The sequence below is a fragment of the Falco peregrinus genome, chromosome 1, assembly GCF_023634155.1.
Source record: "Falco peregrinus isolate bFalPer1 chromosome 1, bFalPer1.pri, whole genome shotgun sequence".
Taxonomy (NCBI): domain Eukaryota; kingdom Metazoa; phylum Chordata; class Aves; order Falconiformes; family Falconidae; genus Falco; species Falco peregrinus.
Genome location: NC_073721.1, coordinates 47,243,685 through 47,264,454, shown reverse-complemented (window position 1 = coordinate 47,264,454; position 20,770 = coordinate 47,243,685). Strand labels below are relative to the sequence as shown.

Here is a 20,770-nt window from a genome sequence, read left to right as displayed (position 1 = left end):
CCGCGACGCTCCTCTGCCACCGCAGACACCCAAAACACCAGATTCCCCCCCAGCCAGACCCCAGGGGAGGGTGACACCCCCCGGGCCGGGAGCCCACTGCTCCCAGAGCCATGGTTTCTCCCCAACAGCTCCAGCCAGGCCCCCCCACTGCCCCTGGGCTGTCCCCCACCCTCATTCTCCCCAGCCACTGAGGGAAGTGCCCACTCAGATGTGCTGGGCTTTACGCTTCTCTCTGGAAGCGGAGACTTTGTTTCTCTCGCAGCATCCCTTCCTCCTCCTCTCTCTCCATATGGACTCTCCTACACGAGGAGTCATTTGAGAGAAAAGCAATTAATACTCCCAGTGCAATCCACCCGTGTGATGCTTCTAGCCCCATCATGCTTTTCATCAGGAAAGTTATTCTTCATTCACTAATTGCCTCACATTATCGGGTGCAAAATGTCAATGTGCAGCTCTGCGAGGAGAGGGGTGGGTGGCACAGCAGCGTATTGACATGCTAGGTGATAACACAGGCGTGGAGGAGGAATTATTTAAAACAGTTACGGGGGGGTGGGGTGGGGACAGCGAGAAAAAAAGAAATTAAAAACAAAAGAGAAAGAGCCAGAAGGAGAGAGCATCCCAATCCAACCGCTGCATCCAAATGCCTGGTCCTGCCTGCCCTCCACCCCGATGCGTTCACTGGGGTTGGGTGGCCGTGGAGCTGGAAGGGCACCGGGACCCCTCCGCCAGCTGCAGAGCAGGGGGGATGCTGAGGCAGAGGCCCCACCACCAGGCACAGGGACAACCAGTGGGATCCCACCCGGGAAAGGGGAGCCCTGGTCCTGGGGACTGTTCCCAGCCCCAGCACGGATCAGTTCTGTGGCTCTGCAGAACTTGCAGCCGTTGCTCCATCTCCCACCAAATGGCTACAAGACCGTCCTCCGTAACAAACCACTTACAACGTGTAGTTAATAGAATAAAACCCAAAACACTCTCCTTCCTTCCCCATCGGTTATTTTTTTCTTGCCCTGCTATTCTTTAACTCCAGAAAGTATTTCAGGGCACAGTGTGTGTTGTAAAACAGAGAATGGGGGGCAGGGGTTTATTTCTGCTGTGACACTGCTGGTGCTGGGAGCAGTGTCAGCCCCCGGGCTGAGCTTCCTTGCCCTCCGGCAGAGCACGGTCCAGATTTGTCCCCCCGCATGGCAGGAGCCTGGCCGGTTGGATGTACCTGGGATGCTGGGAGCTGGCTGCCTTTGGGACAGGCGGACATCCAGGCCAGGGGCTGTGTTGGATCTCTGCTCCCACACCATACCAGACAAGACTGTTTCACACGCTCTCTGTCAGAGGACAACTATCTGTGCCAGAGCCCAGAGGGGCTGATCCAATCCTCCTGTCCCTTGCCTGGCACATGCATACAGTGGCATCGTGTCCCTGGCCAGCCCCAGGACCACCCAGCTTCCAGGGACACATTTGGGATGCTGAGATCACCACACCTCCCTCCCTTAGTACTTCTTTCCCGTGGCTTCCACACACCCCACCTCACTCGTTAGTCAGCCACATCCCCTCCTCCTAACGAGGATTCATCTGACTGCAGTTTCCAGCTGCGGCAAAGCCTGCCTCTTCACACTAGATCAAGAGTCTGCTTTTATCCTGCATTTTCTCCCCATGAGAATACATCACAACACAAACCACCTCTTCCTTTTCTTCACAACAAGCTGAGTGTTCTCTCTCCTCCCCAAGGCATTTTCTTCAGCCTCTGCGTAATTTTGGGGCTCTCTTCCCACTCTCCCCTTTCCAGCCACTCACCTGAGCACCCACTGGGGATGCTGCCCTTCCCCTCTACTCTTCCAAGATAAAGAGCAGTCAAACTTGCTTCTCTTTGGAAACTCTTTTAGGTCTTACAGGTCACAGCCAGCACTACCTTGTGATAAAGATTTTTTTCATCCCAGCTGCCATGATTTAACATCGTCTTTCATCCCTGCAGGCGCTCGGGCAGGGGGCTGTGGGTACTTGTCCTGGGGCTGTCACACCTGACCTGCACTCCCAAAGCCGAGGGGGGCAGGTGGGGGCAGGGGGGGCAGGGTGGTGATTTCAGCAAAGGCACCCTTCTGCCTCTCGGGTGCATGGGTCTAGCTGAGCTGCTCCTCCCCACATTCAGCTGCAGCGGTCCCCAAAATGCCACCGATGCTACCAGTCCTCAGTTCCCAACAACTGTCTTCTTAACAAAAAATAAAATTAACCAGGATCTCACATACCTACTGCAACACCGTGCCTCCTCCTCTCGACCCCCTCAGCACCCATGGGTCTGCTAGGAAGCCCCTTCAGCATCCCGGCATTCCCGGCCGCACCCTGGAGCAAGAGAGCACATGTCCCAAGGGATGTGTCCCCCCGGGGCAGGGAGCGTGCAGCACGCCAGGGAACGGGCACATCCAGGGATGCTGAGCACCATTTGCCTGGCCACGTGTGGTGTGTGCACCCACATGAGCTCTGCAGAGTGGAGCCAGCCTCGGGGAGCAGCACAGGGGGGGCTGGGGCGGGTCTCCTGGGAAAGGCAAACCCCCAATCCGTGACCCCCCGAGGGCTGAGCATGGGGGTGGCCGTACCCCCGGCAGGTCTTGGCCCTGGCTGCCCAAGGAAGGGCCCGGCACAGGGTGGTGGAGACCCAGCTCTGCTGGTTTAGTGTCTGGGAGAGCAATAAATAAATGTGTGGGAGGCAACAGTGGGATGAGTCAGAGGCAAGAGAGAGAGAAAGTCGTCTTCTGCGGAACGTGGTGCCCGAGTCCAGTGTGCCACAGTGCTCTAGAGCCAAGTGACGATTCCCATCAGGGGGTGTCCTTGTCCTGCTCAAGCTCCCCGATAACCCCCTGACAGGAGGGCAACAGGGAACAGCCCTACTAGCAGGAGCCTTGGCCACGACTGGGGGGCTGCAGGCCCCTCCCCATCCCTGGGGCACCCCCAGGTCCATACAGCTGGAGCACGGCTGGGTCCATCCAGCACCATGGGAGGCAGAGAGGATGGGCTGGGGCATTGCGTGAGCCCCAGGACCTGCACTCAGCTCCTGTTCCCCTCCACAGCCTTGGGCGAGCTTTGCATTTTTGGGTACATCACACACAGGGGTACACCCCCAAAAAAAAAACCCAGCACAAGATGCTCCCCAGAAGCAATGCTCCAGCTTGCTGCTCAGCATCACTGCCACTACCGAGCAGCCAAGAGGTCAGGCACAGCAATGCCTGATCAGCTCCCAGCTGCAAATATTGTCAAAGCATGCACTGAATTTAATCAAAGCGCAGCTCGATTCAAGATTCCAACGCTTCGGATGTTGTGCATGTCAAATGAATTTCATGCAAAATGCAGATTTTCCAGGCATAAATACAGCCTGCGTCTGACTTCGGGGAATGAAAGGGCAAGGCAAAGCAACCTGCGCAGCACACTTTGAAAAATAATTAACAAGGGGGAAACTTCTGGTCCACTGCAAAATAGGCAACTTTTCTGTCAACTTGACATCTTGGCAGAGAGACACCTCTCAGGAACCAGCTCAGCCCAAGGGCTGGAGCCCCGTGGTCTCACAACCTGACATTTTTCACAAGCTCATGCTCTCTCCATTCAGCTTATATTTAGCTTGGTATTTCTGAGCCTGAATGCAGCACTTAGAGAACACACAGAGGCTTTAAGCTGTCTTTATCACGGAATATAGTGGTAGTTAGTTGTCAAAGCTGTCATTAAACTCAAGAAGTAATAATCAAACATACCCATACAAAAAGATAGAGCTCTGTAACTCTGAGAGTGATGTATGCAAAGAAAAAATGAATGCTAGGAACTTGGCTATAAAAATATGTTTTTAACCCAGTCAACTGAGCCATTAAATAGGAAGAAAAGACACCCTCATTTGTGTACTGGGAGCGGCTAATCTGTCTGGTGTATCAGCGCTCTGGTTTGGCAGCTTGTTTTTAAGTTTTCTACTAATAAGACCCAAAAGGGATGTTAAATATCAAAAACCAAATGGATGCACCCTGTGTAACTCTTACAAACCCTTCTCTTCCGTCATCTCCCAAGCTTCACAGAGAACTTAAGGTGAAGAATTGCCTGCAAGAGCTGAATCATAGCTTCACGTCAAAACATTGCTATTAGGTGACTAAGGCCAAAACAATTGTCTCCTTTTATTTATTGCAACTGATGCTGTTACTAAAAACCAGGCAGGTCCCTTGGCAGCCCCTTGCACTATCTGGTCCGCGTACACCGGTAAACCACTGTGAAAGGCTGGTTGTAAATAGAGGCGACCCTTTGGTCAGGGTCCAAAACACCTGGGAGTGCTTTGCCCTCCCACAAGCATCCCAGCTGGGGGCCACAGAGGGTGCTCTGTGACAGGGGACATCGCTGACCCTTAAAAGAAGCAGCTAGGCAAGGACACGGGGAGTGCCTCACGGAAAGAGCCTGTTGTGCAAGGAAAACCCACCTTCTCACAGATGGGCTACGCAGGCAGGATCTGGCACATCTCTGGAGCAGGAGTCGTCGAGCAAAGATTTGAAAGCCTGCCTGGGATGGACCCAGGTTTTGGGAAGATACTGGGAGCAGGGGGACTGTGGTGGGGGTGGAGAGGGTTATCCACCCTGCAGGGAAGGACAGCGCGCAGCACGGAGTGACCACACGGCCACCTGGGGCAGGCAGAGTTCAAGGTTTTTTTATATTGGAGCAAATTTATATTGGAAAAACCAATTTTCACTGGTTTTCCCCAATCCACCCGCCCTCGCCTGCACCAGTGCCTGGAGAACAGTGCGTCATCCAAAGCCTTCGCATTTTCATGAAGTGGAGTCGAGCAGAACGAAACAAGCCGGGCTCTGCTCCCCCCTTCCAAATGTTCATAGCGTTGCGAGGGAAACCAGGAGACTTTAAGAGACATTTTAAGAAGCTGTGGGTACGGCTGCTCCCCTGCAGCACGTTGCACCACAGCTGCCCGCCCCACAGCTCCAGTCCTAGGCTCATCCTGCTCAACAGCATCTCCCAACGCCCTGTGGGCATCATTGCTTTTATCTTTGGATATCACGGGAGTTCAGGGCCCTGTCCTCCCCAAAAAACCAATCTCAAACTCCAAACATCCTTCAGTCTAAGCACTCACTGTTCATATGCCAGTCAGGTTGTCTACAGCGTTATCAGTACATCACCGCTGCCGTAATGAGGTTTGCTCGGACGTACAATTTTAAGGAAAACATGAAAGCGTTTTACATAAAGCAAATTATAGCCCCATGGCTCAGAAAAACCTGTTTTCCTGGTTGTTTCCCTGATTTATAGCCATAGGATTTTTCAGGGCTTAAGTGGAGCTGTAGGAGCAGCACTGCTTTCCCCAGACTGACCTGACTTCAGCCACTCTGGGGTCCTGAATTGACTCTTCTTGGAGTGAATTCTTCTGGGAATTCTTGGATCTCACGGAGCAGGGTGAGATTTTCCCTGAACGTGTTTGACTTTATCCATCTGAAAAGTGAGATAAGATCATCATAAGCTGCTGTGCTTTACTGTTGCCCAAAGCCTGGGGTTTCAAGGCGATGGAGGGATCACCCCCAGGCAAACCCCCTGGAGCTGGGGGGGTTTGTGGCACCCCCAGATGAGTTACTTTACCCTTCAGCAGTCTTTTTGTTTCTCTTCCTCCACTTCCTCCCAGTGGTACTCAGCCAGACCATTCAGATAAACAAAACCCCACATCCAAGAGCTGCCTGCATCCCGGCTGTGGTTGGACAGTGTTAATCTTATACACCCCATATCTACGGCTGTTTGAAGTTCCTGCCGCCACCACAAAGCAGTGCTGAAGAAATGACTTCAGAAGTACAGCAAGCACCATGCTGTGCGTAATTGCAACAGGGATGATACACATGTGGGTTTTATTATTATTATATTATTATTCTAAAAATGCACAATTTTTAAAGCAAGTGGTTTCAAATGCTAGTGTTTATTTGCTTATTAAATGGTTTAGATGGAGACGGAGCATCTTCAAAGGAGGAATTTTTTTCCCAGGATGGGTATCTGGGGCTATAGTGCTATATTATTGTACATTAAAAATATTTCCTCATTAGCTTTTTATTTCAGAGAACACATTTAACTGACACTTCCCATGATGACAGCCTGCCAAGCTTCAAAGCACAACTTCTGCAAGGATTATAATGATTGTGAGGCTGGTCCAGATGAAGCTGTAGCCCAGCTGACACACAAGCTCTGTGAAAGGAGTTCTTCCGAGTTTTGGAGAGCCTAAAGCCCAGGTCCACATTGGGACTTGCACACTCTGTGTGTCTGGGCCATCTTTCAAAGGGACACTATGTACTCCCAAGCTGTGACCACACTTTGGGGACCTGGTTTCTCCTGTCATTCCAGCTGCTCTCTACATCAGTGCAGATTACCCAACATGCATGGGAAAGTGCTCCCCACACTGCCACAGAACCAGGGGCAGGCACTGGGAGAGCTGGGGGGCTCAGCCACAGCTGGAGAATTAACCCTCCATCACCCCAAGCCAGAAATCAAAGTTCTTCTCCATCTTCCTGGGACATCTGGCTGATACAGGTGCAGGAGCGGTCTGGAAACTAGGACCACGCATGGCAATCAGTTAGCTGAGGGGAATGTGCTCGAGCCTGTCTAGACAACAATTAACATGATGGGGCATGTTTGCAGAGCACAGGGGAGTGGGAGACGGATGGCGCCAAGGTTGGCACCAAGGAAAGGTAACACCTTGCGGTTAATTGATGGTAGTTAACCACCAATCAGGGATTGCCTAGTATGCAAGGCTTAGCTTCAAGAACCAATCTGTTTAAAACGCGCAGCTTCTGAAAGTGTATAAAAACTCGTGCTTCTGTACAATAAATTGACATTTGCTTGCATCAAGCTGCATCCCGTCTCTTCATTCGCCGCGTACAGGCTCCCCTAAGGATGCTTCAGGGAGGACTGCAACAGTCAGAGCATCACACCCTCGCAAGGCACACAGCTAAGGCAAACCACAGCAACGCTGCATTCTCCTTGCGCCCTTTCACCCAAGGATGCAGTTAACAGAAATGCATCCTTATCTATGAGAAATATTTTCAAAATGAAAAAATAAAAATAAAAAATCACCACCTCTCTCTCTGCTCTCACACAGAGGCTGGAGTTCCCATATTTGTGCTGAAGGAGGCTGACACCTCCTGCCACAATTTGCCCATCAAACAGCATCAGTGCCATCATCCGCCCCTCCAGCTGCCCAGGACCCACGAGCCCTGTTCCCCCGTCAGTGCTCTACGGGCCCCACGGCTCACAGCCCTGCTGCCAAACCCAGCTCTCACCCCTGCTGACACCTCCATCCTGTTTGTGGTGTCTTTGGCACTTGCCCCTCCAGCACTTCCAGTCCCCTGCGGCTCCCCAGCCCAGGCAGCTCCAGCACAGCCCGCGGCTGGGCCAACATTAACACGTGGAGCCTCTGGCACAGCCGAGGCCACCGCCGAAGGCAGGAGCCCGGCCAGGAGTAGATCATCGCTGTTCTTCACTAGGACACGCAACCACCACAAAAGCATAAATACATACAGTCATTTAAAACCACAGGGTGACACTGTGTGGACAGAAAGCAAAGGACCCTCCAACACAGCTTCTTACAGTTCACAGCCTCGCTTCACTAAATGGATGCGAGAGCCGTGAGAGGTGGGGGGGACGCAGCAGAATGTCCCCAGCCTCCTGGCCACAGGCCCTCTGGCTGAGCACCGCCAGCTCCCTGCACAGCCCCTTCTTCTTCGCGCCTGGCTTCAAGGAGTCAGCCTGGTACTGACCGATGCCCTCTGCTTCCTTAACTCTGGAGCAATCAAGACAGCAGAGTGAGGCACCTCACCCGGAGCAGGCTCACAGCTCCTGCAGCTGCAAGCCCAGCACAGGGGGGGCCTCTTGGTACCCCTCTCCCCGCGTGCTAGGGACAGCCGCAGTGCCCACAGCCTTGGGGCATTCTCCGTGTCCGTGGGGACCTCACACAAGGCAAACCCACAAGTTCACACCCCACATCTCCATCTCAGGAGATGCAGAGTGCTCAATGTGGGGGTTACCTGCCATGGACTGGCGAACCAACACCAAAATGGCACAGCTGTAAAAAAGAAAAGCCCAGAAAAACAGCAACAAACGGCAGACCTGGCACCGACTTGCAACAGCACTGGGGGGACCCCTTTCACCCAGCGAGCACTAGCAGTCGCTTCACTTATTTCTCAGATGCCCAAGCCCAAGTGCCAGAAATTAATAAAGGGAACGGCTAGAGTTTTGCTCGCTTTGTGTGTTACGCAGCTGCAATGCGATCGCTCCCTGGGATCATCTTTCCCCCCACCCAGGCGGTTGGAAGCCGGTGTCTGGGTACTGGGCAGTAACTGGATCCTGCAGACCCAGATACAGATGCTGTCCCGCAAGCCTCTGCCAGGGAGAAACTGCCTCCGACGTTAACGTGGACCCCGCCGCAGGGAGAACTCCTGCTGCCATGCAGGTGAGTGCTCGGGCTCGTTACTCAGCTGCAGCACAGGGGCTAGCACGATGCTGCACCCGCACGACAGTGGCGATAACAGTTTCCCCACCAGCTCCTTACCCTGCCAGCTTTCACATGGTGCTTGCCAAAAGCTCTCCTTTGAGGACACATTAACATTATAGGTCCTCATCTCAGGCCTCCAGTAACAGGTTAAACCCAGAAAATACTAATTGCAGGTTATTCCTCAGTACTTCCATGCATGGATGCACAGAAAGAAGCCTTCTCACCTACAGCATAGCAACATCCTTCTCAGTTTGGGATCTCGCTGTGCCACAAGAATAGGGTTGCTCAGGTTTCTAGGAGGAAAAAGAGCCTTACACTAATAACACAAAGACCACAGTCTAAAAGTCGTAATTTTTTTGCATTAATATATTATAAAAGGAAGGAAAGCTTTTCTGTTCTAGTAGCAAGAGGATTCAGTGTCCATGTCTGCTCTTCCCCAGCTGACACTCTGCAGGCTCCGGACTCACCAGTGGTGCTTCATTCTCTTTAATTTCTTGCTTTTCCACATGCTGCTTTTCGGAGCAGATTTACTGGAGGAATACTTCCTGCGGTCATTGCCTCTTTCTTACACCGATGCAAAGGCTCTTGACATTCAGGAGAGGGCCAGGAAGCTAGATACGGATCCTCTAAAGGCCAATCTCTCTTACACGGTCCGCAGCGCAGCAACATGCTCCGACCAAGAGATATTTTTGCTCGTTCTTGTCTGCAGTAGCCCAGAAAACAGGACAAGGCGCAACGTGATCAGGCAGACGTGGGGCAACGTGACAGACACCCGAGGTTATGCTGTCCTGACTCTGTTTGCTTTAGGAAAGCCAGCTTCAGTAACCACCCAGCAGGAGATCAATGAGGAGTCTCAAAAGCACAGAGACATTATTGAAGGCAGCTTCATCGATTCCCCCGAGACACAGACACAGAAGATGTTGATGAGCGTGGAGTGGACGGTGACTTTCTGTCCCCATGCAAGGTATATTCTTAAAACAGATGAAGACGTGTTTGTCGGTATTCCAAGTCTGGCTGGATACTTGCTTAGCTTAACACAGCTGGAGGACATCTACCTTGGGAGGGTCGTTCATCAAGAAGTGCCTGACAGAGACCCGGCGAGCCCTGGCTTTATTCCCATCCATCAATACCCAGAGGAGTTCTACCCCGATTACTGTGACGGGAGCGCTTTTGTCATGTCCCAGGACGTCGCTCGCAAGGTGTACGTGGCCACCAAGGAGGTGCCAGTTTCAGTGCCCCCCGATATTTTTGTCGGGATCTGTGCTAAAAAAGCTGGCATCGCTCCCATTCATAGCTCTCGGTTTTCTGGGGAAAAGCACATCAGCTACAATCGATGCTGCTATAAATTCATTTTCACCTCTTCCAACATGAAAGAGGATGAGTTATTTAAAGACTGGAAGGAAACAAGTGACGGGAAAGATTGCTCATTACTGGAAACTTACTATGGTCTGGTGTCCTGCAAGGTTTTGACCTATGTTGATAAGTTCAAACAGTTTAACTTAGATATACTGAAAAATGAGGTTCTTCATTTCATCAATTAAGTTTTAACTTCTGCAAAGGAAGTCTAAATTTTCTTTTACCAGCTGTTTTACCTGTTAATATTTAGTAATAACGATCTCCTCTCAAGGTTAGCTCTCTTCCCTGCAACAGAAAGTGGATTCTCAATGCTATAGTGTGTTACAGCAGGAAGGGATGAACTGTATGTACTCTAGCTACTTAAGTACCTACAAGTGAATGCATACAATTAAAAAAAAAAAAAAAAAAAAAAAAAAGTACTCCAAGAAACTTCGTCCGTATCCATCCAGTGTTTTCCAGACTCCTGAAGTCCCCTACCTTATGCCAAAACTCCTTCTGCATGTTGTATCTGAGTGAGGCATCATCTCCTTCAAAATTGTTTAGTAACAGAGGGGAATTTTTCTGTCCACAGCCGGGAGCTCTGAGCAGCCTGTTTTACAATACCAGGGAAAATACAGAACAGCTTAGAATGGCAACAGACATTGAACCACCATGGGAATTGCTTAGGTAAACAGCCCGGGGAGATTCTAGGAGAGAAATCTAACTCACTTGTGAAAGAATCTTGTATTTCTGTCAGTCATGGCATCAGAAAAACACCCAACACAAGCAGTAGCTTACTCAATGCCGAAACATTTTTTTTTCCCCCTCTTTAAGCTCGTAATTTAAGTAGCTGCTCCACTTGTTTCTGTCTATGAAACTGCTGAAATAGAGATGCTGTTTTCCCTGTTGGTTGTATCATTGATAACATTAGTTACATGTTTTTCCAGTTATGATTATCTGTATTTCAGAAATCATGGTGCAGGGCAGGAGCAGTAAAAGTGCACAGAACAAACAGTAATTAACTGCCAATTAATCATTTGAAGGAGGCCAGCAGGTGACTTTATTTTGGCCTGAGTGTACCCGAGACAGCATTCGACTCCAAGGTCTGCGCATGAAAGCCATGCCAAAAGCCAGTGTCCAGAAGTTAGAGAAACTCTGAACAGAAATAGAGGAATAATTGGGTTCAAGTGTGAGGAAGCGTAGTTCAGTCTACCTGCTAAACAATTTGTTTTCTTGAATGTAAAATTTGAATCAATATTAGAAGTTCAATAAATGCTATTTGATTTCACCGCAGATCATTCAGCTGAGTGCAGATATGACCAGATACCATCATACGGCCTTTGTAACACAGGAGGTCACAGTAGATGATTGGGATGGTCCCTTCTGGCCTTAACACCTGTGAGTAACATTATGCTGGAGAACAGCATCAGCAGTGAAGTCAGAACAGATTCACCAGCACATGGGCAACAACGACCTTACTCTAAATATAAAAATTCCCCAAATTAGGAATCAGTCACAGAACACAACCCACCCATGCCTACGTCCTCCAGATTAACTCCCCCGTTTCAGCTCTTTCAGCAGCAAAAAGGCTAGGTGGACAGACTCATTCTACAGCTGTGACAGACACACATGGGAAGAGACAGACATGTACCTTTGAGAGCCCCACCTACCCTTCCCGCTGTGACCGAAGGAACTGGAGGTATGCTCTGAAGGCTCCACAGTTCTTAAGTACCAAATTATGCTGCTTGTTAACCAGGGTCAAACGAGGAGTTGTCATTTTGGGTTTTTTGGTTGGTTGGTTTTAGTGGGTTTTTTTAAACCAAGTTCATCAAGTTCAGCATGTGACCTCAGTTTTCCTTTTCCATCATTCCTCTTCTATTTTTTCCCTCCATTATCCCCACCTGTTAGTTTACAGGGGGGGAGGACAGGTACAACACACTTACATTTTTTCCATTGTATATAACATACACCAGCAGCACCATATAAAACCTATGGCAATATACAGGATTGGTAGGGAACAACACATGAAAATAAGGGGTAAGCGCCTGATCAATTAATCAGGATGTTGAGCTCAAAGCCCAAGAAAATAAAGCATATGTGCATATATAAAAAAATCCCTTGTTTGGCATCTCTGTGTATTCTAAAATATTGCATTTGGCAAACGTACCATGCAAAGCAGATGCTAAAGACTTAGCACACAGAGTAGCTTTCAAAAGCAACAGCTGAAAACACACATGGAAGAGACTCATGAATTGCAGAAAAGGTTTACATATTTATTTCTTTTACTAAGAATTTAGTATACAGCTCATACAGAGCTACTAGCGCACAAAGCCACCTCAAACAACAAAGCTGAACTATCCAATACAAGTGCAAACTAAGGACTTCTATACTCTTTCATTTCTTTTTTAGTGCTTTCATGGGTTTTCTGGATGCAAGATTCATGAAGCTTCTGTGCTCTCTCCGTTCACAAATGAGACACTGCATACCGCACTTCTCACTAGCAGATGTTTATTATGCATATCTAGGATGAAAGCATTAGCAGTAGCATAATGTTGGATGACAATTTTTGTACATCTTGGATCATAAGCAACAAGGTAGACCACCTGCGTTCAGATAGTGTATTAAACATCAAGGGATCTTCCCCAAATACCCTGCTCCTCTGAGCCCACTCTGACTCCGCGCCAGCGATTTTTGGCAGGCAATGCCATCACCTCTGCTGCAGCTCAAAGCTGCTACAAAGCACGAGGAGAGTTACTACATGACTAGATCATCCTGCTTCACTTTGCAGAGTGGGGACACAGGACGAGTGCTTTCCACAGCGGTATACCTGACTTGGCACACTACTACAATAAGCCCAAAAGTAATTTCACTTCTTATTTTGCTCCCCCCAGCTATTCCTCAGATCTGCTTCTTACATCCTCAACAAAAATAATAAAAACCTTTTGTATAACATACATTATGGTCTCTCTTTATGGACAAAGACACATCAAGTGTCACTAGAGTGTCCAACTAGTCTTGTTTCTCATCTGCAGCTAGCTGACCATCTTCAAAAGATTACAGCTTCATAGGGTACTACATTTCCATACTCCTAACTCAGTTCATGCCCTTAAACACGAAAGCTTTATGGTTTTACCCTTTTATCTAACTCGGGCAACTAAAATGGCATTTTCAAAACAACACTTAAAATTAAAAAAAATTATCTCTTAAAAAATAGCGTAAACAATTTAAGATTTGGTTCTGAAGTAGACTTGTAGTGCTATGGCTCATGCTCCTTTCGAGCAAGTAACCTGAGCTGCCATACAAAGTCGCAGTCAACAAGGGAGACAAAGCTCCCAATTTGGTTTTATACATTAGTGTGCACTAATCTTGTTTTTAGAAGGGCTAAAAGCTTTTTCTTCATCCTCAGCATAAAATGTAAACAATATTTAGGTTTATTTATTCAAGCAAGACTCACATTCAGCAAGTTGAAAATATAAGAGAATCCAGTTCGTACTCCCTCATGTGGACAGAACGTTACTAACTTACTCTTACCAACAGTTTCTGACAAAATATGACCGGCTAAAAGAGCATTTTCCATGCAAGTGCCAACTTTGGCAGATATTAAACATTTAATAAAGAGAGACACTATGGCAGCATGTGAGGTTACAAACCTCGAGGTGTTTGTGGTTATTTTTAATTGAACTGTAATCTACTGAGAAAACACGATAGGAACTCCAAACCCAAAAACTGTTTAACCAAACAGTAGTAACTTCTGCAAAATAAACACAGGCAGCAGTTGATGAGTGCTTACTGTGGTTACTTGTCTCACAACAGTACGCAGACAACTTCTGCCATGACATTCTATGGGAAACTACGCTGTGCCCTATAGGGTTTTTATTTGCTCTCAAGACTCTCATTTCAAATAGAGTCAAAGTGCTTCAGATTCCTTTGAACAGACAACTTAGAGAGACTCCAGTGTGGAGAGTCTTTACACCTTTTATCTTAACATCTATTTCAGTATCACTGTTTGTAAGAAGGGGAACCAAGTTATCAGTGACATTACTCTGCTCCTTCCACGGCTGTAGTAGAAACTGCCTTAACATAATAAGGGCCTTCACGCAAGTAAGCCCTAAGCCTCAGGTAATACTGATTTCCAAAGATTTCCGCAATCGTTTTAGAGTTTACAAGGGCCTTAACCAGTTCATATTTGGCATCCTTCGAAGCTTTGTCAGGCTCCACAGATCTGTCTACAATGTACTCCACAAACCCTGGACTGTCAAGCATCAACTTCTGGGCCCATGGTTGATTTGCAATAGCCTAAACATGAAGGAAAAAAAAAAAAAAAAAAAGAAGAGGGGGGAAGGGGAAACACCTCATTTTAAAAACAAATGAAAAAACAGTTACATGGTAGGCTGTTATGCAAATAGCCAAGGAACAGAAAAAAATTAAATTGGATATTTGTTCTACGAATAGTTACACACTCAAATCAAGCAGCAGGGTTTAACACTGGAAAACAAGTACAGCTCAGTGCTTATCTTTAAAGTCTTAAGTGAATTATCACAGCAGTGCCTCTGACATTTAAGCAGCACCCTAGAGCATAGCTTGTGCTTTTGTTTTCATTTTGTATCTCTCCAATTTACAAGAAAATAAGCATTAAAAACATGACATGTCTGCTGCATTATTTAAATGGTGAATGCAAGTGGGGCACAATGAGAAAGGCCTTATTTCTGACTGCTTCAGGGCTTCAGCAAGAAGTCTGTGGCATTCACTTAAAAATATCTGAGACTGAATGGCAATACAATTCACTATGTAATCTTTGAAAACAAGAAGTACTTACAGTAAAAACCCGCAAAGCCCCGCAGTGCAGATCAGGGAACGGTTGAGTACTGATGCTCCTGAAGAGTTCCAGCGGCTGGCTAGACAAGGATGTGAACCATGATTCAGTCATCCTTAAAAGGTCTTCTGTCTGCTGCTCTGGCTACACTCACATACAGAAGTGAAAGAGTTTGATTAGGATTACGAAAAACTTTCAAGTTTTGAGTGTACGTTCAATAGTTAAGGAAGTTATTCAAAACAAACTCCTGGCAGATTAAACTGAAATGGTTTAAATTCTCAACTTATTTTCAGGAATGAAGAAATGGCCTTCTGTACTTCATTTAGCTTGGAGGACAGATTTAAATAAATTGATCTCGATACAAAAGGTAAGTGCTGTGCTGCAGTACAGCTCTGCAAGACAAATGAAAACGGCTTACTCCCTCACTTGGAGCTATGCTATTAAAAGCAGATCACTGGATCTAAAGAACATATACAGGGATTAGAGCAGTTTGCCACTACTCCTTTAACGAACAAGAATATTTAAGTGTTTAGTCTCTTTCCTCACCAATGTCTCTTGACTTTGTGTTTTATAAAGAGATTTCAGAACACCTGGCTTCTTACAAACTCAAACTTTAAGCAAACAAATAAATCAGGGAATTTCAAAATAGTGAAGTTAACGATACAGAATACTAGAAAGCTATCACTACTGCCTAAGCTAGATGCTGCAAAAGGTCTTCACACAATTAGTCAGATGCACAATAATTTCATTCTTCAAAGACTTCAAAGAAAAAAAAGAGAGAGACAACAAACCAAATCACAAAAAACTTACAGGCAAATAAAGAAGAGCTGAAATTGCATCCAAACATCGAAGTCGTAACTCTGTGGGGGCATTCTTTGCCTGGTGCCCTATTCTGCTTAACAGATTTTGAAACCTACTTCCTTTGAAAATAAAAACAAAGTGCTTTTAATTAATTCAGACAGACCTCTACAGGAGTAGAGTGTTACCTGTCAGTAACATTATACTACATTAACTGGCACAGTGTTGCACATTAAGCCTGAGAAAGGCAACTTCTTGATCCACTCCAATAAAAGCAGCGTAAGATTCTCTTTGCTTCATATGGATCTAAGACTGGCAAATCCAAAGCTTTTATGTTAATTCTCCAGACTATTCAAACATTTCCAAAAATTAAGTTGTGTCAATTGAGTTACCTTGGGAAGTATGGACTTAAGTACACTTCTAATTAGAAACCTTCAATCCTGTTCTACAATGCTCCAGTAGCTACCTGCTAATAAAGGTTTTCACTTCAAAACCAAAGTTTGGACTAGCAGCAAGAAGTCTAGCACATATTTTTCAATCCTCTGAACAGTTTTGTAGTAAAGAAGAACAATGCTGTCTTTATGGAAAGCATCATTACATGAAAGTTCATGGTTTTCTAATTCTGGTGAGAAGGTCATGACATCAGTAGACCCAGAGGGATCCAAAATATAACACAACTACTGATGATTCATATGATGCAGCTCACTAGAAGAGAATGATTCTAATCACGCTTGTGATACCAGAATTCTAGCTGCCAGTCATTTTGCACTGCCATGCCTGGCAAGAGAGTTTAAAAAAAACGCTTTATCTGGTATAGCACAGCTATTCAGACACCCTTGATTACTCGATAAATAAATAAATACATTTTTCAATTCCTTTCTCAATTACACCAAACCAATTCACTCTTGTATATTATGACATACTGAGAAAGTTTTATTGGGGGGTGGGGGGAAAAAAAAAAAGCTACTAACTAGTTTTCTGTAAAACCTGTTTGCCTTCCACATTTGATCCCAGGATTCCTAGTGTGTCCACAGCCACTCCAATCATGGTCGGATCATGACTTTCTGCCATTTCAAAGACTTTTTCCATAAATACAGGGTACCGTTCACAGATCTGCTGTGGACTATCTACAATAGCCAGATTTCCAAAAAATTTAATAAATCCTGAGAGGAAGAAAAAAAGAAAAAAAAAGAATTCAGAATGAAGGAACAGTAACTAGCAATGGCAAAATTAAATATACATTAAATTATTAATATTAATTCAGCATCATAAACAAACTTAAGTCTGAATACTGTTTGTGAAAGGCATCACAGTAAGGACAGAACTAAGGAACAAGCCAATATTTTGGAAGTTACTTAAATTCATGATGTAACAGCTGCCTTTTTGAATTCATAAAAAAAAAAAGACTACAATAACACAAACGTAAAACCTATAGTACAGTCTCTCCAGATCTTACATGTACTACCACTGTTAATGAGTAACGTTACTCATGTGTTAGCCTATCCTTCAGCATTTTTTGTAAACACCCAATAGACACGTTCTAACAGTCAAAGATTCATATGAGCTTTCAAAACAGAGACTTAACAGTCCTCTCAGTTTAACTCCTTAATAAAAGGAAGCAGTAAACACTGGAAACAAGAAATGCATGGTCTAACCTGGTAAATAGAAGCCTGAGAAAGGATCAGACTCCGCACCAACAATGATGTTTGAAATTTTATCGATAACTCCTTGTTGAGCAAGATACTGACGCCCATGTGGGGTATGGGCCAGTGAAGTCACCATCTCTATACATGTAGCTCTGTAACAGACAAACAGTTATTTTGGCCTATTTCAGATGAGGTTTTGCAGTACTCTAAGAAAAACAGGTTTTCTACCCTTAAGACAAAATCCAAACAAACCAAAAACCAACTACCCTAACTGTCCAATGCTCCGCCAAGCTCACTCAGATATCTTACTTAAGGATATAGCTAGAAAGAATTCTCAAGTGTTTATACCACAGCCCAGCATTACAATTATAACAATATACTGAGGAAAGTTCACCTTGGTTCTCAAATTTAAGTATACAGTATTCTACATTCCAGACTATTAAAGAAGAGGCAGATAAAGTGTTCCACAAGAAACATACAAAAATGTGTTTAAAGAGTGTTATGTTAATACCAAACATCAGAGTTTTAACAATAGGGGAAATCTCATTGGCAAATTGACTACCAACATACCTGACCAGCATATCATCTCCAGTCAGCTCTCCAATTAACTCCGATATTAATCCACTGTTTGCACAGTAATTTAGCGAATCTGCTGACACCGAAGAAATCTCAACAATTAACTAAATAAAAGCATGGGGAGGGGGGAAGATTGTTTAAAAAAACCATAATGATAACAATTCACAGTAATGACCAAGTAAGTCTTCTAATGCTAGCTAACCACACACACACACACACATATATATATATATGAAATACAGAATTTCATTATTTTTTCCATAATTAACCTAAATGTTTGCTTCAAACAAGTTCATAAGGAGTTCCGGAGTTGACAGCACATGCATTTGATTTCTATTCACAGTCATCTTTTCTTCAAAGGATCACTGTGGCTATCCCCATTAAGGTCTAGAATAGCTAAACTGTATTATTTCTCCTTTGCCATACACAGCTAGACTGGCACACCTGGCACCTCTCTCTGTTCCTCCCTCCGGAAGTTTCACTAGCACTTCACATCCAAAGGTGGAGTGACTACCGCAGCTTCCAGAGAAGCAAGTACTTTATTACATCTTTAGTAACTGTGTAGCCCTTCCAACGCCCTAGGCACCACAAGTTCAAATACAAGATATAAACAGTACTTCACATTTTTGTACCATAAACTAAGAAAGAGAAGTTATGACATTATTTGAGGGCCAACACTGCTGTACTCTTCCTACTCCTTTCTAGTCTTGACAAAATGTAGGCATAAAGAAAAAATTTGTAAAGCAGTAATGAACACTAATTTGAAAGCAAGCCATAAAATCCAGATTGTAATTCAGAACTACAGTCCAAGAGAACTGCATTATCATGCCATTCCAATACTAACATGGATCACATCCCTACCTCATATACTCTGTATCGAACAACATCGTTTGTTGCCATGACATTTTTCAAGTCACTCAACAAACTGCTCACAAATAAAGCCTCCAAGCCATCTTGCGTCTGGGCTATTCTTGAGAGAGACTTGATGGCCTGGAAGCAAAACCAAGAGCTTATTATTAAAAACAAACAGCAAAACCAAAGAGAGAAGAAAATCCAAGATGACCGGACTTAGTAAAGAATGTTGAAACTAGCACATTAAATCAAGTTATACATCTAAAACTGTAATTGTGTTCACTTTTCCTTTACAAGAGCTAGTAACGGTTACTGTGATCAAAGTCTCTGGCATCAAATTCAGATCTATGAGTTCACTTTGGCATCAACAACTACTGGAAGACAACAATTCTAGGTAAATTTTCTATCACATTTAAGTAATTTCTGGGCTTAAGGCACCTATATGCTTAAAACATCTCTCAAGCAACACAAGCGCTCTTTTCTTTATAAAGAGTAGAGGCTGTCATCAGACACTAAAAAAAGGCGTTTTGTGCACTGTCTACATCAGTTTGTAGAGGAAGAAAAAAAAGAAAGCAACGCTTACTTCTTTAGCCACTGCTATTTTCTCTCCACCAATGCAATTTATTATTTGCCGTAATAGTTCAGGACTGTTGAGAATTTCTGTAACAGCATCTGAATTTTCCACAATCCTCCCAACCTAAAGAAATGATTAAGTATAGAAAATAACATTAAACCAAAAACTTTTTCCACAATAAGGGCACAGTGGAAAAAGTTCCAGACAGACAAAATCACCATCTTTGAAGACACTTAAAACTCAACTGGACAATACCCTAAGACACCTGCTGCAAGCTGGCCACACTTTTAGCTGGGGGCTGGACATGAAGCCTCTGGAAGTCCGTTCCAAACCACAACATTGCACAATTCTGTCTTTTTAAATCAACACATCAAGTGTCAAGTTACTACCTCCTATTCCCCTTCAGTGCTCCCACAATACTGTTCAAAGTATCCTGAATATCAAGATGTTGCTGCAATTAATTCTTACAGCACCTGCTGTATTCTTACGGCACCCACTGTCAGTGCTGGCATAGAAAGCTTTATCCAGAAGACGTGACAGATTCATTTACAAGATACTTCTGTCAAGACATAGTTTTATACGTTGTGTTTAACAGCCACGTCATGAAGCACTGCATACCAACACATTACACGGTATTTATCCAAAATTGCATAAGCACCTAAGAGCACAATTCCTGCAGGTAACACTTGATGTAGTGCTTCTATCACAAATTAAGACATGAAACAACAGTAACTGATTAGGCCTAACCCAACCTGGCTCAAGACAGAGCTCCATCCCCTCCTCCCGGAGGAAAACCCTGTACCTGAGATATGGTGAGGATCTTCACGGAGTCATCGGGGTGGAAAAGCCCTTTCTGAAGCTCTTCTCTGAGGTTCTGAATCACGTAGACCGGGTCCAGGGCCCGCAGGAGCCTCTCCAGGATGGAAACACACGCAGACACTTGCTCCCTGGATGGGACAGAGAGAAACCCAAGCCTTTCAGGAGAAGGACGCCGCCAGCGGCTCGCACAACTTCAGCTGTGCCAGCCCCCGCCCTGAAGGAGGGCAGGGAAGGAGACGAGGCAGCAGCAGGAGCCACCCCGCTCCGGGGGAAGGGGGGAGAGGAGGCGGCGGGGCCGGGCCAGGCCGCGACACCGAGCCGCCGCTCACCGGTTGTTGACGCTGAGGAGGGCGAAGAGCGCTCCCAGGTGGTCGTCGCTGAGGCGGGCGCGGAGGGCCGCGGGGGGCACGGCCTGCACGGCGAGCCGCAGGGCCCGCAGCTCCTCCAGCGGCGCCTCCCGCCGGGCCGCCCGCTCCAGCAACTCCACCACCGCCTCCGCCATCTTGGCGCCGCCGAGAGAACCGCGAGAGCCCGCCGCCCCTAGCAACCGCCGCGCCGTCGCCAGGGGCCCCCTTCGCGTCCGTCACGTCTTAACAAAATGGAGGCCGCGGCCCGCCCCCTCTTGGTCCCGCCCACCTCGCCGTCTGATTGGGGGATGTGCGAAGGGCGGGGTTAGAGCGGGAGGGGCGGGGTTAGAGCGGGAGGGGCGGGGTTAGAGCGGGAGGGGGCGGGGTTAGAGCGGGAGGGGGCGGGGTCCCGGGTGAGGGGGGTGGGGGATGCTGGGTCTGCGCTGCCCGGGGGTCCGGGGTCAATGGCGGTTTTGCGGAGGGGGGCTGGGGGCGCTGCGGCGACGTCCGCCGCCGACCTGCCGT

General features: G+C 46.5%; 2 protein-coding genes across 4 annotated transcripts; one reads left to right on the top strand and one right to left on the bottom strand.

The window, feature by feature from the left end:
* Positions 1 to 5,327: 5,327 nt before the first annotated feature.
* Positions 5,328 to 20,497, bottom strand: PSMD5 (proteasome 26S subunit, non-ATPase 5). Of its 3 annotated transcripts, none has more exons than XM_055808382.1 (10): positions 20,228 to 20,496; positions 19,882 to 20,026; positions 19,089 to 19,202; positions 18,515 to 18,643; positions 17,648 to 17,757; positions 17,087 to 17,229; positions 16,403 to 16,594; positions 15,444 to 15,553; positions 14,637 to 14,777; positions 5,328 to 5,448 (listed from the first exon to the last, which is right to left on the bottom strand). In XM_055808382.1, exons 1-10 carry the CDS (start codon positions 20,398 to 20,400, stop codon positions 5,401 to 5,403), a joined length of 1,305 nt encoding a protein of 434 aa, XP_055664357.1. In that variant the 5' UTR covers positions 20,401 to 20,496; the 3' UTR covers positions 5,328 to 5,400. The 3 variants fall into 3 exon arrangements, with proteins under 3 accessions (XP_055664357.1, XP_055664350.1, XP_055664344.1); XM_055808375.1 differs by lacking the exon at positions 5,328 to 5,448 and adding an exon at positions 10,320 to 10,430 and having other exon boundaries at positions 20,228 to 20,497; XM_055808369.1 differs by lacking the exon at positions 5,328 to 5,448 and adding an exon at positions 12,085 to 14,116.
* Positions 5,471 to 10,174, top strand: B3GALT9 (beta-1,3-galactosyltransferase 9). The gene is made up of 2 exons (XM_027778093.2): positions 5,471 to 6,525; positions 6,877 to 10,174. Exon 2 carries the CDS (start codon positions 8,908 to 8,910, stop codon positions 10,024 to 10,026), a length of 1,119 nt encoding a protein of 372 aa, XP_027633894.2. The 5' UTR covers positions 5,471 to 6,525; positions 6,877 to 8,907; the 3' UTR covers positions 10,027 to 10,174.
* Positions 20,498 to 20,770: the final 273 nt, after the last annotated feature.

Bases quoted from the DNA above. Each gene is read 5' to 3' on its own strand.
- PSMD5 (XM_055808369.1), bottom strand. From the start codon at position 20,400: ATGGCGGAGGCGGTGGTGGAGTTGCTGGAGCGGGCGGCCCGGCGGGAG. The intron at 18,644-19,088 runs GTAAGCGTTGCT...TTTTGCTTCCAG, and splicing joins AAATAGCAGTGGCTAAAGAA to GCCATCAAGTCTCTCTCAAG. The intron at 17,230-17,647 runs GTATGTTGGTAG...TGTCTGTTACAG, and splicing joins GGAGATGATATGCTGGTCAG to AGCTACATGTATAGAGATGG.
- B3GALT9 (XM_027778093.2), top strand. From the start codon at position 8,908: ATGTCTGCTCTTCCCCAGCTGACACTCTGCAGGCTCCGGACTCACCAG.